This window comes from Mustelus asterias, chromosome 11 (assembly GCF_964213995.1).
Source record: "Mustelus asterias chromosome 11, sMusAst1.hap1.1, whole genome shotgun sequence".
Lineage (NCBI taxonomy): Eukaryota > Metazoa > Chordata > Chondrichthyes > Carcharhiniformes > Triakidae > Mustelus > Mustelus asterias.
The window spans coordinates 8,574,740-8,592,631 of record NC_135811.1 but is presented as its reverse complement, the minus strand read 5'-3'; the positions used below and the strand labels follow the sequence as shown (position 1 = coordinate 8,592,631).

The following is a 17,892-nucleotide window of genomic DNA, read 5'->3' as shown; positions in this document are numbered from 1 at the left end:
TTAAAATCCCGGAGTGTTTGGATTTGGTTTTCTACACATGGAATAACAATTTCACATTGCCATGACAACTCGACATCCTGCAATTCAGTTCTGCTTTCTCGCTAATGTGGTTAAAAAAATAGAAACAACTTGCATTTCTATAGCGCCTTTCATACTCATAGGTGTCCCAAAACATTTGGAGCCAATGAGCTCCCATTTTCTTTAATTCATTCATGGGACATGGGTGTCGCTGGCTGGCCAGTATTTATTGCCCATCCCTAGTTGCCCGAGGGTAGTTGAGAGTCAACCACATTGCTGTGGCTCTGGAGTCACATGTAGGCCAGACCAGGTAAGGACGGCAGATTTCCTTCCCTAAAGGACATTAGTGAACCAGGTGGGTTTTTCCGACAATGGTTTCATGGTCATCAGAAGATTTTTAATTCCAGATCTTTTTTATTGAATTCAAATTCCACCATCTGCCATAGCGGGATTTGAACCCGGGTCCCTAGAACAAGAGCAGAGTTTCTGGATTAATAGTCTGGTGATAATACCACTAGGCCATCGCCTCCTTTATTAAACTTGAGTCACTGTTGTAATATAAGAAACTTGGCAACCAATTTATGCACGGAAAGCTCCCACAATCAGCAGTGTGATCTTCAGTAGACAATCTGTTTAGAGTGATGCTGAATGAGAGATGAGTATTGGCCAGGGCACCCGGATTAATTCCCTTGCTCGGAATCTCCCGCTGACAGAGCCAGGATTTAACTCGGTGCTGCACTGTAACGTCCGGCTAGAATTTATGGTCAAGTCTCTTTGAATGTGACCTGACCCCACGACCTCCGAGATGAGCGAGCTACCTCTGAACCGCAATTGAAATCGAATTAGATATAGTAGACTGGGTTTGCCCGTGGGCCTCAGGACCCCAACATCACGACCAATCAGAAGCCGCGCATGCCGGCAGCGAGACTGGTGTTACAATCTTCCTGGAGGTGGCCTCCTATTTGGTGCTGGTGAGGTACGCAGGGGCAAGACTTCCCCATTCCCGGTCCCAGGTGCAAGATGGGCCAAAGGGTTAAGGATGTTGGATAAGAAGGGGAAAGGCCATTTATTTGCCTTCCCAATTGAATGTTACCTCCAATGGACACCCAAGTAGGGAGACTGCCTCTTTCAGGCTGGAGGTCTCCATGTGGGGCTGAGGGAGGGGTCCCTAGCAAAAAAATGCTGTTCACCTCACTGAACTGCCCTTAAATGGGGCCTTGACAATGTAAGTTGTCAAGCCCCCACTTCAGTGGTACGGACAGTCGATCCAAGGCCATACCTGCCCTTGGGAAAGTTCCCGTTGGTGGGAATGCATTGGGGAGCTGTCCAACCCAGCTCCTCTCTATATACATAGCACTCCCAAATCCAAGTCCACCATGAAGCCAGGGCACCTCAGCCCAGTATTTGTGGATATTGTGTGAACAGGGTGTCCTCCTGTATGGTCATCCATTTTGGTAGGACAATGTTGGTAGTACAATCCATGGAGTACAATGTTGGTAAATGTGAGGTCATCCATTTTGGTCGGAATAACAGCAAAATGGACTATTATTTAAATGGTAAAAAATTGCAGCATGCTGCTGTGCAGAGGGACCTGGGTGTCCTTGTGCAAGAATCACAAGGAGTTGTTTTGCAGGTGCAGCAGGTAATTAAGAAGGCAAATGGAATTTTGTCCTTCATTGCTAGAGGGATGGAGTTTAAAAACAGGGAGGTTATGTTGCAGCTGTATAAGGTGCTGGTGAGGCCACACCTGGAGTACTGTGTACAAGTTTGGTCTCCTTACTTGAGAAAGGATATACTGGCACTGGAGGGGGTGCAGAGGAGATTCACTAGGTTGATTCCGGAGTTGAGAGGGTTGGCTTATGAGGAGAGACTGAGTAGACTGGGGCTATACTCATTGGAATTCAGAAGAATGAGGGGAGATCTTATAGAAACCTATAAGATTATGAAGGGAATAGATAAGATAGAAGCAGGGAAGTTGTTTCCACTGACGGGTGAAACTAGAACTAGGGTGCATGGCCTCAAAATAAGGTGGAGTCGATTTAGGACTGAGTTGAGGAGGAACTTCTTCATGCAAAGGGTTGGAATTCCTTGCCTAGTGAAGCAGTTGAGGCTACCTCATTGAATGTTTTTAAGGCAAGGATAGATAAATTTTTGAACAGTAAAGGAATTAAGGGTTATGGTGAGCGGGCGGGTAAGTGGAGCTGAGTCCACAAAAAGATCAGCCATGATCTTATTGAATGATGGAGCAGGCTCGAGGGGCCAGATGGCCTACTCCTGCTCCTAGTTCTTATGTTCTTATGACTTCAAATGAATGACCCTTGACCCATCTCCAAAGATACGTCACCAAGGAACTACTCATACTCAGCACACAAACATTTTAGCCTTTGGTTAAATTTTTATTGGATGAAGAAATCTTCAGCTGGAACCTAAACCCGAAGAGGAAATCATTGCACCATCTCTTGGATTAACTTAAAATCTTTTCCTGGGCTGTGGAAGCCTCTGACACGAGGTTTCCCCGATGACCAGCAGGTTTTTGAATGCTGCGCTTAGCATCAGCTAATTCAGTGGTTGCCAAGGGGTGTGCTGCAACCCCCTAAGTGCACCACAAAAGCAAAGATTCAAAATTCCTGGAATTAAACTAAAACTCACCTTCGCCTTCGGCTCTGACACCAAGACCCGACGAATCTCCACCTTTGCATCTCCAAGACCCGATAAATCTTGGGCGTCCTGCGCATTGCCGGCTGGGAAAGAGCAGTTTAGAATTTTTATGTTGGTCTGTCCCATGTGCCTGACCAACAGGACTTGGAATTGAAGACAAAGGCGCCCACAAAAAGCGGAAACTCAAAAAGGGCGGAAAAAGACCCTGGGAGAAGTGAGAGAAACAGAGAGAGGTTGTACAGGGTGTTGGTGAGGCCACACCTGGAGTATTGAGTGCAGTTTTGGTTTCGTTATCTGAGGAAGGATGGTCCTTGCTATAGAGGGAGTACAGCGAAGGTTTACCAAGCTGATTCCTGGGATGGCAGGTCTGTCACATGAGGAGGGACTAAATTGGTTAGGATTATATTCACTGGACTTTATAAAATAGGGGCTGGAATAGGGGGCTGTGTTCTCAGCCCCCTACTATACTCATGGTATACCTGTAACTGTGCGGCCAAATTCCCCTCCAATTCGATTTTCAAGTTTGCTGACGACACCACCGTAGTGGGTCGGATCTTAAACAATGACAAGACAGAGTACAGGAATGAGATAGAGAATCTGGTGAACTGGTGCAGCAACAATAATCTCTCCCTCAATGTCAACAAAACGAAGGAGATTGTCATCAACTTCGGGAAGCATAAAGGAGAACATGCCCCTGTCGACCTAAATGGTGACGAAGTAGAAAGGGTCGAGAGCTTCAGGTTTTTAGGTGTCCAGATCATCACCAACAACGTGTCCTGGTCCCCCCATGCCGACATTATAGTTAAGAAAGCTCGCAAACGCCTCTACTTTCTAAGAAAACTAAGGAAATTTGGCATGTCAGTTATAACTCTCACCAACTTTTACAGATGTACCATAGAAAGCATTCTTTCTGGTTGTATCACAGCTTGGTATGGCTCCTGCTCTGCCCAAGACCGCAAGGAACTACAAAGGGTCATGAATGAAGCCCAGTCCATCACGCAAACCAGCCTCCCATCCATTGACTCTGTCTACATTTCCCGCTGCCTCGGCAAAGCAGCCAGCATAATCAAGGAGCCCACGCACCCTGGACATTCTCTCTTCCATCTTCTTCCTTCAGGAAAAAGATACAAAAGTCTGAGGTCACGACCCAACCTACTCAAGAACAGCTTCTTCCCTGCTGCTGTTAGACTTTTGAATGGACCTACCTCGCACTAAGTTGATCTTTCTCTACACCCTAGCTATGACTGTAACACTACATTCATCACTCTGTCGTTTCCTTCTCTATGAACGGTATGTTTTGTCTGTATAGCGCACAAGAAACAATACTTTTCACTGCATGTTAATACATTATAGAATTATAGAATCCCTGCAGTGGAGAAGGAGGCCATTCGGCCCATCGAGTCTGCACTGACCACAATCCCACCCCAGGCCCTATCCCCATAACCCCATGCATTTACCCTACTAATCCCCTGACACTAGGGTCAATTTACCACTGCCAATCAACCTAACCCGCACACCTTTGGACTGTGGGAGGAAACCGGAGCACCCGGAGGAAACCCGCACAGACACGGGGGGAATGTGCAGACTCCGCACAGACAGTGACCCAAGTTGGGAATTGAACCCGGGTCTCTGGCGCTGTGAGGCAGCGGTGCGAACCACTGTGCCGGCCCAAGATTTGATTTGACAATAATAAATCAAATCAAATCGAATCAAATCAAAATTCTAACAGGGTAGATTCAGAAAGAATGTTCCCGATGGTAGGGGAGGTCAGAACCAGGGATCATAGTTTGAGGATAAGGGGTGAACTTTTAGAACTGAGGTGAGGAGAAATTTCTTCACCCAGAGGGTGGCGAATGTGTGGAATTCACTACCACAGAAAGTAGTTGAGGCCAAAACTTTGTGTGATTTCAAGAAGAAATTAGACATAGCTCCTGGGGCGAAAGGGATCAAGGGACATGGGGGGAAGGGGGGAATCAGGATATTGAATTCGATGATCAGCCATGATCAAGGTGAATGGCAGAGCAGGCTTGAAGGGCCGAATGGCCTACTCCTGCTTCTAGTTTCTACGTAGGTTAGAAAAACCAGGAGCAAGGACAGGGAGAAGTTAAAATGAGGTTCTCAGTAAGGAGAATTACACCCTCAAAATATTTTTACAGTTTAGAGATGTGCCACAACATATAAAAAGTTGGGAAACACTGGCCTAGTCAATAGTTACCTTGCCTCCTCTCTCCGTCCTTTCTGTTCCACCTTGGTGGCGAGTCCGAATTCTTCAGATCCCACTCTTGAAACCAAGATTTTTTTTAAAAAGATCAAAGAGCCTAGAGAAAGCTTTGATGTAAATGATGAATGTATAAGAAACATAACCTTGTGTTGTGTTTGGAAAAGGTATCAATGGTTCTCCTGGCGTTCTGTGTTTTGCATCCTTTAGAACCCTGAGGGGTATTCAGAGACTGGCGCAAAACCAAGGGACAGGAAGGTGGAGGAATTCCTCCTGCACTGTTTGCTCGTTTCCATGGCGATTCTCTCCATAATTTGATTGCAGTGTTGACACAAACCTTTAAAGTCTCTGGCCTTTAATTTAATTTTTTTTTTAAAAAAAGGCATGATGAATAAATTATTAGCAGTTAGGGTAGACACCATCTGCACCAAAAGGAGTTAATCGTGTGATCAGGAGGGTCTTTGATTTTTTTTCATACACTCCCATTTTCCTTTTATTATTTACACTTTTTTTGCATCTGTTTCCGCTCACTGCCCCAGGCTGCATTAATCGTACAGCGGGGCAGATCTGGATCGCCCGCTTTCCGGTCTGGGTTCAAATCGCTATCGGCGATTTACCCTTAACTTCTTCATTTTGACAGATCGCCCGTTCACAAATCACATTATTGCATTGACATCAAGAAGAAAAGGTTTGCCTTTAGGTAGCGCCTTCCATGACCTCGGGCAGACTCTGCAGCCAATGAAATACTTTGGAAGGGTGGCCATTGTTGTGCCGTAGGAAATGTGGTGACCCAGTTTGTGCACAGGGAAGGCGATGGCCCAGTGGTATTACCGCTAGATTTTTAATCCAGAAACTCAACTAATGTTCTGGGGACCCGGGTTCGAATCCTGCCACGGCAGCTGGTGGAATTTGAATTCAATGAAAAGTATCTGGAATTAAGAATCTACTGATGACCATGAAAGCATTGTCGATAGTCGGAAAAACCCACCTGGCCCACTGATGTCCTTGAGGGAAGGAACTCTGTCATCCTTACCTGGTCTGGCCTACGTGTGACTCCAGAGTCATAGCAATGTGGTTGACTCTCAACTGACCTCGGGCAACTAGGGATGGGCAATATATGCTGGCCAGCCAGCGACGCCCATGTCCCGCAAATAAAAAGCAAGCTCCCACATAGTGATAATGACCATAGAATAGAATACCGACAGTGCAGAAGGAGGCCATTCAGCCCATTGAGTCTGCATCGACCACAATCCCACCCAGGCCCTATCCCTGCAACCTCACACATTTGCCCTACTAATACCCCTGACACTAGGGTCAATTGAGCATGGCCAATCCACCTAATCTGCACATCTTTGGAGTGTGGGAGGAAACCGGAGCACCCGGAGGAAACCCACGCAGACGCGGGGAGAACACGCAAACTCCACACAGACAGTGACCCGAGGCTGGAATTGAACCCGGGTCCCTGGCGCTGTGAAACAGTGGTGCTAACCACTGTGCCGCCGTGCCGCCCCAGTTAGTGATGTTGGTGGAGGGACAAATAGCGGCCACCAGGGAGAACTTAAAATGCATTAACCAATGTTTTTTGACTGCAGTGGCCTTTGCTATGTAGGAAAATGCAGCAATCATTTCACATCAGCAGGGAATACTCCCTTCCCCACAAGCCCAATACCGCAGTGCGATGAATATCCAGTTAAAATGTGTTTTTTTTTGTTGTTGCTTGGGCAATGATGCTTAGGATGTCAGGAGAATGCCTCCATTGTCTCAGGAAGGATACGTCACGTCTGAGGAATGGTACCTTGAACAAGGCATCAGTTCCCAGTACTGCTCCGTCTGCTATTGTGGGTTTGTCTGGGGATTTGTTAGCTTCTCACTCTGAGATCTCGCCAGAGGCAATGATCTATGTTCAAAAAATATTTATTTACATGCTAACTATTTACTGTCTGCCTCCGTTCCCAACATCAGCGGGGCCTGAGAATCATACACGCAGTGCCTGATTAGATTATAAATTGGAGTATGTACTGATCCCCTCCAACACTGAGGCAAGGGCACCACAAAACGATGCCAGGCTAACAACTTTATCCAGCCTCCTTTGTGCACAGTGACACAGCGGGTTAGCACTGCTGCCTCGCAGTGCCAGGGGCCTGGATTCGATTCCCGGCTTGGGTCACTGTCTGTGTGGAGTTTGCACGTTCTCCCCGTGTCTGCGTGGGTTTCCTCCGGGTGCTCCGGTTTCCTCCCACAGTCTGGAAGACGTGCTGGTTAGGTGGATTGGCCGTGCTAAATTCTCCCTCAGTGAACCCGAACAGGCACCGGAGTGTGGCGACTAGGGGATTTTCACAGTAACTTCATCGCAGTGTTAATGTAAGCCTTACTTGTGACACTTTTCTTTATTGGACAGCGGGGATGAAAATATTTTGTGACCAATTGCGGGAGCAACCGTGTTCTGTCTCCCGTCTGTGTTGGTAGACTGCAGCACACTGATTATTTAACCAGAGTTCTCAAATCGGAAAGCCAGAGTGAAGGGCGGTCGACACCGGGGGCTCGATAGCGACAGGCGGTGCCTCACCCGCCAGCGCTTTAATGCTATCTACTGTCGGCAAAACATTTAAAATCCCGACTGTCTTCTTTCTCTCACCAGGATGGGAACAAGGCGGACGAGGTCCGTATTCGGCCGGTTTTAGCCTCTGCCAAGAGACGAAACCCAGTGACGGAGGGAGTGGTGGAGGTGAAGTACCAGGGGAGGTGGAAACAGGTCTGTGATGTGGGCTGGATCTTCAACAACAGCAGAGTGGTGTGTGGAATGCTGGGATTCCCGGGAGAGCTTCCAGTGAACACGAAGATTTACAGGTAGGGCCAGGCCATTCACCCTGTGCTAAAGAGTTTGTAGCACGGGAAGAGGCCATTTAGCCCATTGGGGGGCAAGGCAATGTTTGCACTGGATAAATATTTCCCCTCACGCCTCTTCATGTAATCCCGTCAACGTACCTTTCCATCATTTTCTCTCTTGTGTTTATCTAGCTTCCCCTTAAATTCATAGAATAGAATCTTGGTCGGTGCAGGCATGGAGGGCTGAAGAGCCCGTTCCTGTAATTTTCTTTGTTCTTTATTCTTTGTTCTTAATCCCTACAATGCAGAAGAAGGCCATTTGGTGCATTGAGTCTGCACCAACTCTCCGAAAGAGCATCTTACCCAAGCCAAACCCGCACCCTATCCCCATAATCCCACACATTTACCCCGCTTATACCTTTAACCGACACATCTTTGGACACTAAGGAGCAATTTAGCACGGCCAATCCACCCAAATAACGGGTTCCACCTCTCTCTGGTTAAAGACGTTTCTCCTGAATTCCCGAATGGATTTATTAGTGACTATCTCATGTCCCAAAGCCTGGCCTCCTTCACAAGTGGAAACTTCACCTCTGCCTACACTAACAAAAACGTTATAATCTTAAAGGCCCCTCTCAGATCTGCCCTCGGGGCTCACATTTCTAGAGCTGGAATCCCCACTTTGTTCCCTCTTTCCTGATAGGCATAACCTGTCAGTTTTGGAATTGTTTTTGTTTTTCGCCTTCTTAGAGTCATCGAGATCCACAGCACAGAAAAAGGCCCTTCGGCCCATCGTGTCTTTCTCGGTCAAAGACTAACCGCCCCATTATTCTAATTCCATTTTCCAGCACCTGGCCCATCTTCAGTGCTCCCCTGTTATAAAATGGAGACCAGCACTGAGCACGGCACTCTCAATATTCTGTACACGTTTAGCATAACCACCCAAGGACCTGAGATTTAATCTGTGATTTTATTACACTCAATCCTGTCACGTTCCCCTGGTTCTAATTTACTGGAGGTGTGAAGTTCAAAATGCTGCAAAAGCGTCAGCCGCTGAGGAGAAGATAGAACAGGGTTAAGGCAGCACTCAGAGAGTCATAGAGCATGGGAACAGGCCCATCGGCCCAACCTGTCCATGCCGCCCAGTTTTTAACCACAAAGCTAATCCCAATTGACCACACTTATCCCATATCCCTCTATTCCCATTTTACCCATGTAACTGTCTAAATGCTTTTTAAAAGACAAAATTGTACCCGCCTCTACTACTACCTCTGGCAGCTTGTTCCAGACACTCACCACCCTCTGTGTGAAAAAATTGCCCCTCTGGACCCTTTTGTACCTCCTCCCTCTCACCTTAAACCTATGCCCTCTAGTTTTAGGCTCCCCTACCTTTGGAAAAAGATGTTGACTATCTAGCTTATCCACCACCCACAGTGCGGTCTATTTACTCAGCAAGCAGCAACTCCAGGGTAAGATACAACCATGCTTTGGCAGACCATTCCTCTCAGCGTAAGCCGTGACTCAGTCTGAGTGTTTGCGATTGAGTCCTGCTCCAGGCTGACACTCCAGTGCCGTACTGAGGAAGTGCTGAATTGTTGGCGGTGCCGTCTTTTGACTAGAATGTTAAAACAAGGCTCCATCTGTCTCCTCCAGTGAATGTAAAAGATCCCTTGGCACTATTTTTGAACAAGAAGAGCAGGGGGACAATCCCCTGGCCAATGTTCATTTCTCAATGATCATAAGTAAAGAATCACGGGCTGCGATCAGATTGCTGTTTGTGGGAGCTTGCTGTGCAGTCACGCTTCCCACGTTGCAACTGCGACTATACTTCAAAAAGCACGTCTTTGGCTGTAAAGTGCTTTGGGACGTCTGGTGGTGGTGAGAGGTGCTATCCAAATGCAAGTCTTTCTCTCCAGCCGACTGCAGTGTGAATGACGTGCAGGCTGCGCCATCAAGGAGTGAATGTTTACATCTTTAAATTGCAAGATCAGCAAACCTCGGTTGTTTTCCTTTTAATTATAGTCAACCCAGAAGGAGAAGAAAGTGTGTTTGGGTAAACACTGGTAATAATTACAGTGTTTCAATTGGCAGTGCAGTTAATGTGAGGTGTGAGTCTGCTGTACTTTGGGTGTAGTGTAGGCCTCGATTTAGTCCCACCAATGTTCAACATGAAGTGGGAAAGGTCCCAGCCCAAGTTTTGGAACTCAATGTCATTTCTCCTGCTTTAAACCCATTCCCCCCCTGTCGTAAATCTGGATTTCAGCAACTGTGGGCTGGTTTAATTCAGATTTAACCTGATCAATTTGACCAATCCCCATTAAGGGCCTTCAGTCCAAATCAAAGCCTTTGAAGCGGTTGCCACGGAAACTTTGATGGATTTAGTTGTACCTTTTTTTATTTCAAACAGCATATTTCTTTGTCAGAATTAATGGGGCAATACGCTTTGCCAATGACTTGGTAAAACCTGATTAATTAGCAGAGATGGAATGCTGAAAATTCAATGTCAGAATTCATTCAAAATTATTATTTTTTTAGTTTTCAAGGGAACATCCAGACTGGTTAGAAATCGGAACAAAGTCACTGCTGAGAAATGGTATCTCTCTGGCTTATTTTGCGTCAAGTATGTGAGCGTTAGCGGCTCCCAGAATGGATGCAGCTGTTAGATATAAAGTAAAGCCAATAGTGAGGGCCCCCCTCAGTCCACCACTGAGCTACCAGCCAGGATAATGTGTATAGAATCATAGAATCCATACAGTGCAGAAGGAGGCCATTTGACCAATCAAGCCTGCACCAACTCTCCGATAGAGCATCCCATCCAGGCCCTACCCCTGTAACTCCATGCATTTATCTCACTAATCCCCCTTAATCTATACACCTTGGGACACTTAAGGGACAATTTAGCATGGCCAATACACCAAACCTGCATATCTTTGAACTATGGGAGAAAACCGGAGCACCCGGAGGAAACCCACGCAGACTTGGGGAGAACGTGCAAACTCCACACAATCACCCAAGGCCAGAATCGAACTCGGGTCCCTGGCACTGTGGCAGTGGTGCTAATCACCCGGGTCAAAATCCTGGAATTCCCTCCCTAATGGCATTGTGGGTCAACCCACAGCGCATGGACTGCAGCGATTCAAGAAGGCAGCTCACCACCACCTTCTCAAGGGCAACGAGGGATGGGCAATAAATGCTGGCCAGCCAGCGATGCCCATGTCCAACAAATGAATAAAAAAAACCATGCACCCCTGCACAACCCCCCCCCCCCCCCCCCCCCCCAGCCCCGTCCACCTTTCAGAGGCTGTAAAAGTCTCTGGAGTGAGTCTTTATAATTCAAGGGTCAGTGTTTAATGAAGGCAACCTCTTTCTCATCCACAACTGGAGAACTCTGCATTGCCTCTGTTAAGGCACTTAGGCACTCGACAGGCCATTCCTTGGAGTAAAGGACACTGGAAGGTGGAAACCCCACCCATTGAGAGATGTCGGCTAATTAGAGGTCGGCAGATCTACTGGACTGGCAGTGTCACTGGGGAGGTGATGGCTATCGCCCGTAGAATGCTCCCCCCATACTGTTACTGGTTCCCCAGGCCATTTACGAGTGATAGTGGGCGTGAGGTCGCAGGGTATGGGTTGCTGGGAGGTGGGAACAGAGACAGGAATAGAGAGGAGAAAGGGTTAGGGAGATTTGATTTGATTTATTATTGGGATACAGTGAAAAGTATTATTTCTTGTGCGCTATACAGACAAAGACATAAGGTTCATAGAGTACATCGGGGAGAAGGAAAGGAGAGGGTGAAGAATATAAAGCTTATTTACTATTGTTACAAGTGGGCTTACGTTAATACTGCAGTGAAGTTACTGTGAAAATCCCCTAGCTGCCACACTCCGGCGCCTGTTCGGGTACTCTGAGGGAGAATTTAGCACAGCCAATGCACCCTAACCAGCACGCCTTTCAGACTGTGGGAGGAAACCGGAGCACCCGGAGGAAACCCACGCAGACACGGGGAGAACGTGCAGACTCCGCGCAGACATTGACCCAAGCCGGGAATCGAACCCGGGTCCCTGGCACTGTGAGGCAGCAGTGCTAATCACTGTGCCACCGTGCCATCCTGTTGCAGCTACAGATAAGGTGAAGACAAATTTCAGCTTAATATAGGCTAGCTAAGTCCTAGAGAAGGCATCGAGATGATCGAAAGCTGTGCGAACAACTTTGGGGGAGGGAGGGCGGTTGTTGGTTGGAGGTGGGACCGTGTGGGGGTCGATGCTGGGGAGAGGGCTTGGATGGATGGGAGAGGAGGCGGTGAGTTGGGAGGGAGGGATACAGGATGCCAGAGTCAGAAGGAAGCATGCCTGGGACATTCACATTATCACTCAGTTCCCATGAGATTTGGAGTTAAGAACTTCAGGGAAAAGCACATATTTCAGAATGATAAATACCAAAATCTGAGGTCAACCCCTCAGCTTAACATACACAAACGTACACAGCAGGGTCAAATAGCAGGGACCTCAAAATCCTTAAAGAATTTTATTTTCTCTTCTTGGCGCTGATTAGCCAACAGCAGTTAGAAATTATGATGAAAGTACTTGAGAATTTGCCCTGTGTTCTGGTTGGAGGGAATGCTATCTTTCGCTGTTGTCTCTATTCTAAACCACTACATTTCCCCAAACAAGAGTTAACATCAGAAAGATGCGTTTCTGTAGCTCCTTTCATCATCTCAGGCCTTACAACCAATGAAGTCTATAAAATAATGAGGGGCTAGATAGTCAATATCTTTTCCCAAAGGTAGGGGAATCTAAAACTAGAGGGCATAGGTTTAAGGTGAGAGGGGAAAGATACTAAAGGGTCCAGAGGGGCAATTTTTTCACACAGAGGGTAGTGAGTGTCTGGAACAATGTGCCAGAGGCAGTAATAGGGGCGGATACAATTTTGTCTTTTAAAAGGCATTTAGGCAGTTACATGGGTAAGATGGGTATAGAGGGATATGGGCCAAACGCGGGCAATGGGACCAGCTTAGTGGTAAAAACTGGATGGTAAGGACAAGTTGGGCTGAAGGGCCTGTTTCCATGCTGTAAACCCTATGACTCTATGACTCTAAGTACCGTTAATAGTGTGGTCACTGTTGCAATGTAGGAAGTCTAACAACACCAGGTTAAAGTCCATCTTACTGTGTTTACCCCAGTCCAATGCCGGCATCTCCATGCAATGTCGGATGCACAGCAAGACCAAACCACAGCAATGTGGTAATGTCCAAGATAATCCGTGTTAGTGATGTTGATGGAGGGATAAATATTGGAGAGAACTCTTCATTGGTGAACTGAATTTAATGCCCTCCCCCTACAGTGAGTTTGGTGACACGGAAGGCACTTAATCAGCTGGCATGTTGGCGGATGAGAATCCCACACCCTTTACACCTTCAGTAGATTCAGCCCTTAGCAGGAAGATGCATGAAACTATCAGTTTGTACAAATACAAGATCATCTTTCACTTAGAGTCATAGAGGTTTACAACATGGAAACAGGCCCTTCGCTCCAATTTGTCCATGGTGCCCATTTCTTTAACCCCTAAGCTAGTCTCAATTGCCCGCATTTGGCCCATATCCCTCTATACCTATCTTACCCATGTAACTGTCTAAATACTTTTTAAAAGACAAAATTGTACCCGCCTCAACTGCTACCTCTGGCAGCTTGTTCCAGACACTCACCACCCTCTGTGTGAAAAAATTGCCCCTCTGCACCGTCTTGTATCTCTCCCCTCTCACCTTAAACCTACACTCTCTAATTTTAGACTCCCCTACCTTTGGGAAAAGATCTTGACTATCTAGCTGATCTATGCAGTCAATAAACATGAGGAAGTTAGAAATAGAAGGTTGGGCTGATAGGATGAATTAAAAAGGATGCGAGGAGGGCCAGTATGGATCAGAAACACTGGCATGGAATAGTTGGGCCGAATGGCCTGTTTCTGTAAAAGTTACATGAGACCACCTTTTCACTTCACTTTAGAATTGAGACTGCAGTGATGTACAAAATATTGATGCTCTGAGTGGGAGAAAATGACTTGACTTACCCTTAGACCTGTTATATTAGCATGGTTGAATGGTGGTCTTGCAGTCTGTAACCACAGCCCAGTCTATCAGTGAGAAGATCATGGAAATATTTTCCCATGTGAGATCTATTACAAGTGTGTCCTTGAAGAATGTATCATTCATTGCAAGTGGCACCTGAACAAACACAGGAACATCTCCCACCCCCACCCCACCCCCTCCCCCCGCCATTTCGACCCTCACCTATAGTTAGGGTCATCCCGTATAAAGAATGGCTCCACAGTTGACGCACAAGTGTTTAAGGAAGGAATGGGCTTTTGTCCTCTCTCTGACTATGTCACTGAGCCTCCGGGATTGCTTGAATCATTGGTTTACTCAAGACCAAATACTCTATTACTTAAGAATAGCTTTTACAGCCAGCCAAGCAAATCCTGACATGAGAACCATCACGTTTTAAGTCATTCTAGAGTCTTTCCCGCAAAAACCACCTTCTCCCCCCACAGCATCACCTCACCCTTCTGTAAAACAGTGACTTTCTTATTCTCACAGTTGCCTGTTCCTCCCGGAATGTAACCCAGGAATGTGATGTTATGGATTTCCCCAGTCTCTTGGCAACCCCTGAGAAATGCTTAATTAAACACAAGGATTATTTAGTTTCACCAGGACAAATTGAGCAGATTTTGACATTTTTCTAGCTGTTTATTTTCCTTCAGTGTGACGGGTCACTGTCCTTTCTTCTTGTTTGATGAATCACATTTGGGTAATGTGGTTTGTATAAATAAATAAAACCTTTTTAACTCCAAGCACATATTTGATTCAGCCTTCTGAGGTCACGCACTCTGGACATTCTCTCTTCCACCTTCTTCCGTCGGGAAAAAGATACAAAAGTCTGAGGTCACGTACCAACCAACTCAAGAACATCTTCTTCCCTGCTGCTGTCAGACTTTTGAATGGACCTAGCTCGCATTAAATTGATCTTCCTCTACACTGTAGCTATGACTGTAACACTACATTCTGCACTCTCTCATTTCCTTCTCTATGAATGGTATGCTTTGTCTGTATAGCACGCAAGAAACAATACTTTTCACTGTATACGAGTACATGTGACAATATGTATGGGGCGGCACGGTAACAGTGGTTAGCACTGCTGCTTCACAGCTCCAGGGACCCGGGTTCGATTCCCAGCTCGGGTCACTGTCTGTGTGGAGTTTGCACATTCTCCTCGTGTCTGCGTGGGTTTCCTCCGGGTGCTCTGGTTTCCTCCCACAGTCCAAAGATGTGCGGGTTAGGTTGATTGGCCATGCTAAAATTGCCCTTTAGTGTCCTGAGATGCGTAGGTTAGAGGGATTAGTGGGTAAAATATGTAGAGATATGGGGATAGGGCCTGGGTGGGATTGTGGTCGGTGCAGACTCGATGGGCCAAATGGCCTCTTTCTGTACTGTAGGGTTTCTATGATTCCTATGAATAGTAAATCAAACCAAATCAAAAATGTTTCACTTTGTAAGATTTGAATGTGGCAAAGTGGCTTTTTCATAGTCCTTTTCACCTGTGAAGACTTGAGCATGTAATCAAGGCTGACCCCAAACACTGGATTCAAAAGATCTGACCTCACGGCAGCACGGTGGCACAGTGGTTAGCTCTGCTGCCTCACAGCGCCAGGGATCCAGGTTCGATTCCCGGCTTGGGTCACTGTCTGTGTGGAGTTTGCACGTTCTCCCCGTGTCTGCATGGGTTTCCTCCGGGTGCTCCGGTTTCCTCCCACAGTCCAAAGATGTGCGGGTTAGGTGCATTGGCCATGCTAATTGACTCTTAGTGTCAGGGGGACTAGCTAGAGTAAATACGTGGGGTTATGGGGATATGGTCTGGGTGGGAGTGTGGTCAGTGCAGACTCGATGGGCCAAATGGCCTCCTTCTGCACTGTAGGATTCTATGGTTCTATGATAGGGTGCAGAATGTAGTGTTACAGTCATAGCTAGCGTGTAAAGAAAGATCAACTTTTTACAAGGTTGGTCCATTTAAAAGTCTGACATCAGCAGGGAAGAAGCTATTCTTGAGTTGGTTGGTAAGTGACCTCAGACTTTTGTATCTTTTTCCCAATGGAAGAATCATAGAATCCTACAGTGCAGAGAAAGTCATTCAGCCCATTGAGTCTGCACTGATCACAAACCCACCCAGGCCCCATCCTCTGAATCCCTATTTACTCTTGCTAGTCCCCCTGACACTTAGGGGCAATTTAGCGTGGCCAATCAACCCAACCTGTATATCGTTGGACTGGTGGAAGAGAGTATGTCTGGGCTGCGTGGGGTCCTTGATTATGCAGGCTGCTTTTCCGAAACAGGGGAAGTGTAGACGGAGTCAGTGGATGGGAGGCTGGTTTGTGTGATGGACTGGACTAAGTTCACAACCCTTGTAGTTTCTTGCGGTCTTGATCAGAACAGGAGCCACACCAAGCTTTGATACATCTGGAAAGGATGTTTTTCCATGGTGCATCTGTAAAAGTTAAAAGTAAAGTTTATTTATTCGTCGCAAGTAGGTCTTACATTAACACCGCAATGAAGTTACTGTGAAATTCCCCTAGTCTCCACAGTCCGGCGCCTGTTCGGGTCAATGCATCCTAACCAGCGCGTCTTTCAGAATGTGGGAGGAAATCGGAGCACCCGAAGGGAACCCACGCAGACACGGGGAGAACGTGCAACCTCCACACACACAGTGACCCAAGCCAGGAATCGAACCCGGGTCCCTGGCGCTGTGAAGCAGCAGTACTAACCATTGTGCTACCGTGCCACCCCATTGGTGAGAGTCGTCGCTGACATGTCAAATTTCCTTATCCTTCTGAGAAGGCAGAGGCGTTGGTGGGTTTTCTTAACTACAGCGTCGGAATGGGGGGGGGGGGGGGGGGGGGGGGTGCGGGGACCAGGACAGATTGTTGGTGATCTGGACACCGAGAAACCTGAAACCCTCGATCTGAGTTTCCCACAACATTAACTACACTTCATTGGTGCTTCCTCTCAGATAGCTTGAAGTCATAAAAGATGCTTTCTTTTTAACTAAAAGCATATTAACTGGTTATTGAAATCACTACGACAGAAAGGTGCAAAGTGGCTGCCCGGTCATTTGCTGATAGACGGGTCGTGTTCATTGAGAGCTTGTTAATGTTCAGGGATGAGAAATGCTGATAGCAGGGCAGGGCCCGCAGTTCATTATTGTCTCCAAGGTTTTTGAACAGACTCACGATGTCAGGTTCCGTCAGACGTTACCCAGCAAAACTCCTCTCGACTCGGGATGACTTGAATGGTCTCCATTGCCATGGGCGGGTCGGTTACCCCTGACCCCAGTGTTGCCCCTGATAATATCGTCTGAACGCAGAGCTTGGAAGGATTAGACGTAAAGGGCCTCAGAAAGGGTTCAGAAGAGGACGACCAGGGCTGAAAGATTTTGATCAAGAGGAGACGCTAAATTGCCCCTTAGTGTCGGGGGATTAGCAGGGTGGGGCTACGGGGAGAGGGCCTGGGTAGGATTGTGGTCGGTGCAGACTCAATGGGCTGAATGGCCTCCTTTTGCACTGTAGGGATTTTATGATTTGAGAAGTTGGACAAGATAGGAGTGTTCCCCTTGGAACAGAGAGCTTTTCAAAATGCATTTTGATAGAGAAAATATTTATTTATTAGTCACAAGTAGTCTTGCAATAAAGTTATTGTGAAAATCCCCTAGTCGCCACACTCCGGTGCCTGTTCGGGTACACTGAGGGAGAATTTAGCATGGCCAGTGCACCCTAACCAGCACGTCTTTCGGACTGTGGGAGGAAACCGGAGCACCCGGAGGAAACCCACGCGGATACGGGGAGAACGTGCAGACTCCACACAAACAGTGACCCAAGCTGGGAATCGAACTGGGATCCCTGGCGCTGTGAGGCAGCAGTGCTAACCACTGTGCTACCTGTATTGCCTCTGGCCAGTGTTTCAATATCTCGAGGTCACAGATTAAAAATCATGGGGGGAGAAACAGTCTAAGCGGGAGAGGCAGAAATTGCTTTTCATTCTTGTCGAGATCTGGGTAGATGGCAAAAGCTGATTCCAGAAAGAACTGGAAAAGGGGCTTGAAGCAGTATTGATGAGGGTTAGAGACAATAA

At 47.0% G+C, this 17,892-nt stretch overlaps 1 protein-coding gene across 1 annotated transcript in view; it reads left to right on the top strand.

Moving 5' to 3' along the window:
• Nucleotides 1–17,892, top strand: part of loxl4 (lysyl oxidase-like 4) — a 167,402-nt gene that overhangs the window by 28,470 nt on the left and 121,040 nt on the right. The window contains exon 4 of the mRNA XM_078224342.1: nt 7,533–7,741. Within this exon, the coding sequence (XP_078080468.1) occupies nt 7,533–7,741 (209 nt within the window). The remainder of the gene's footprint in view (nt 1–7,532; nt 7,742–17,892) is intronic.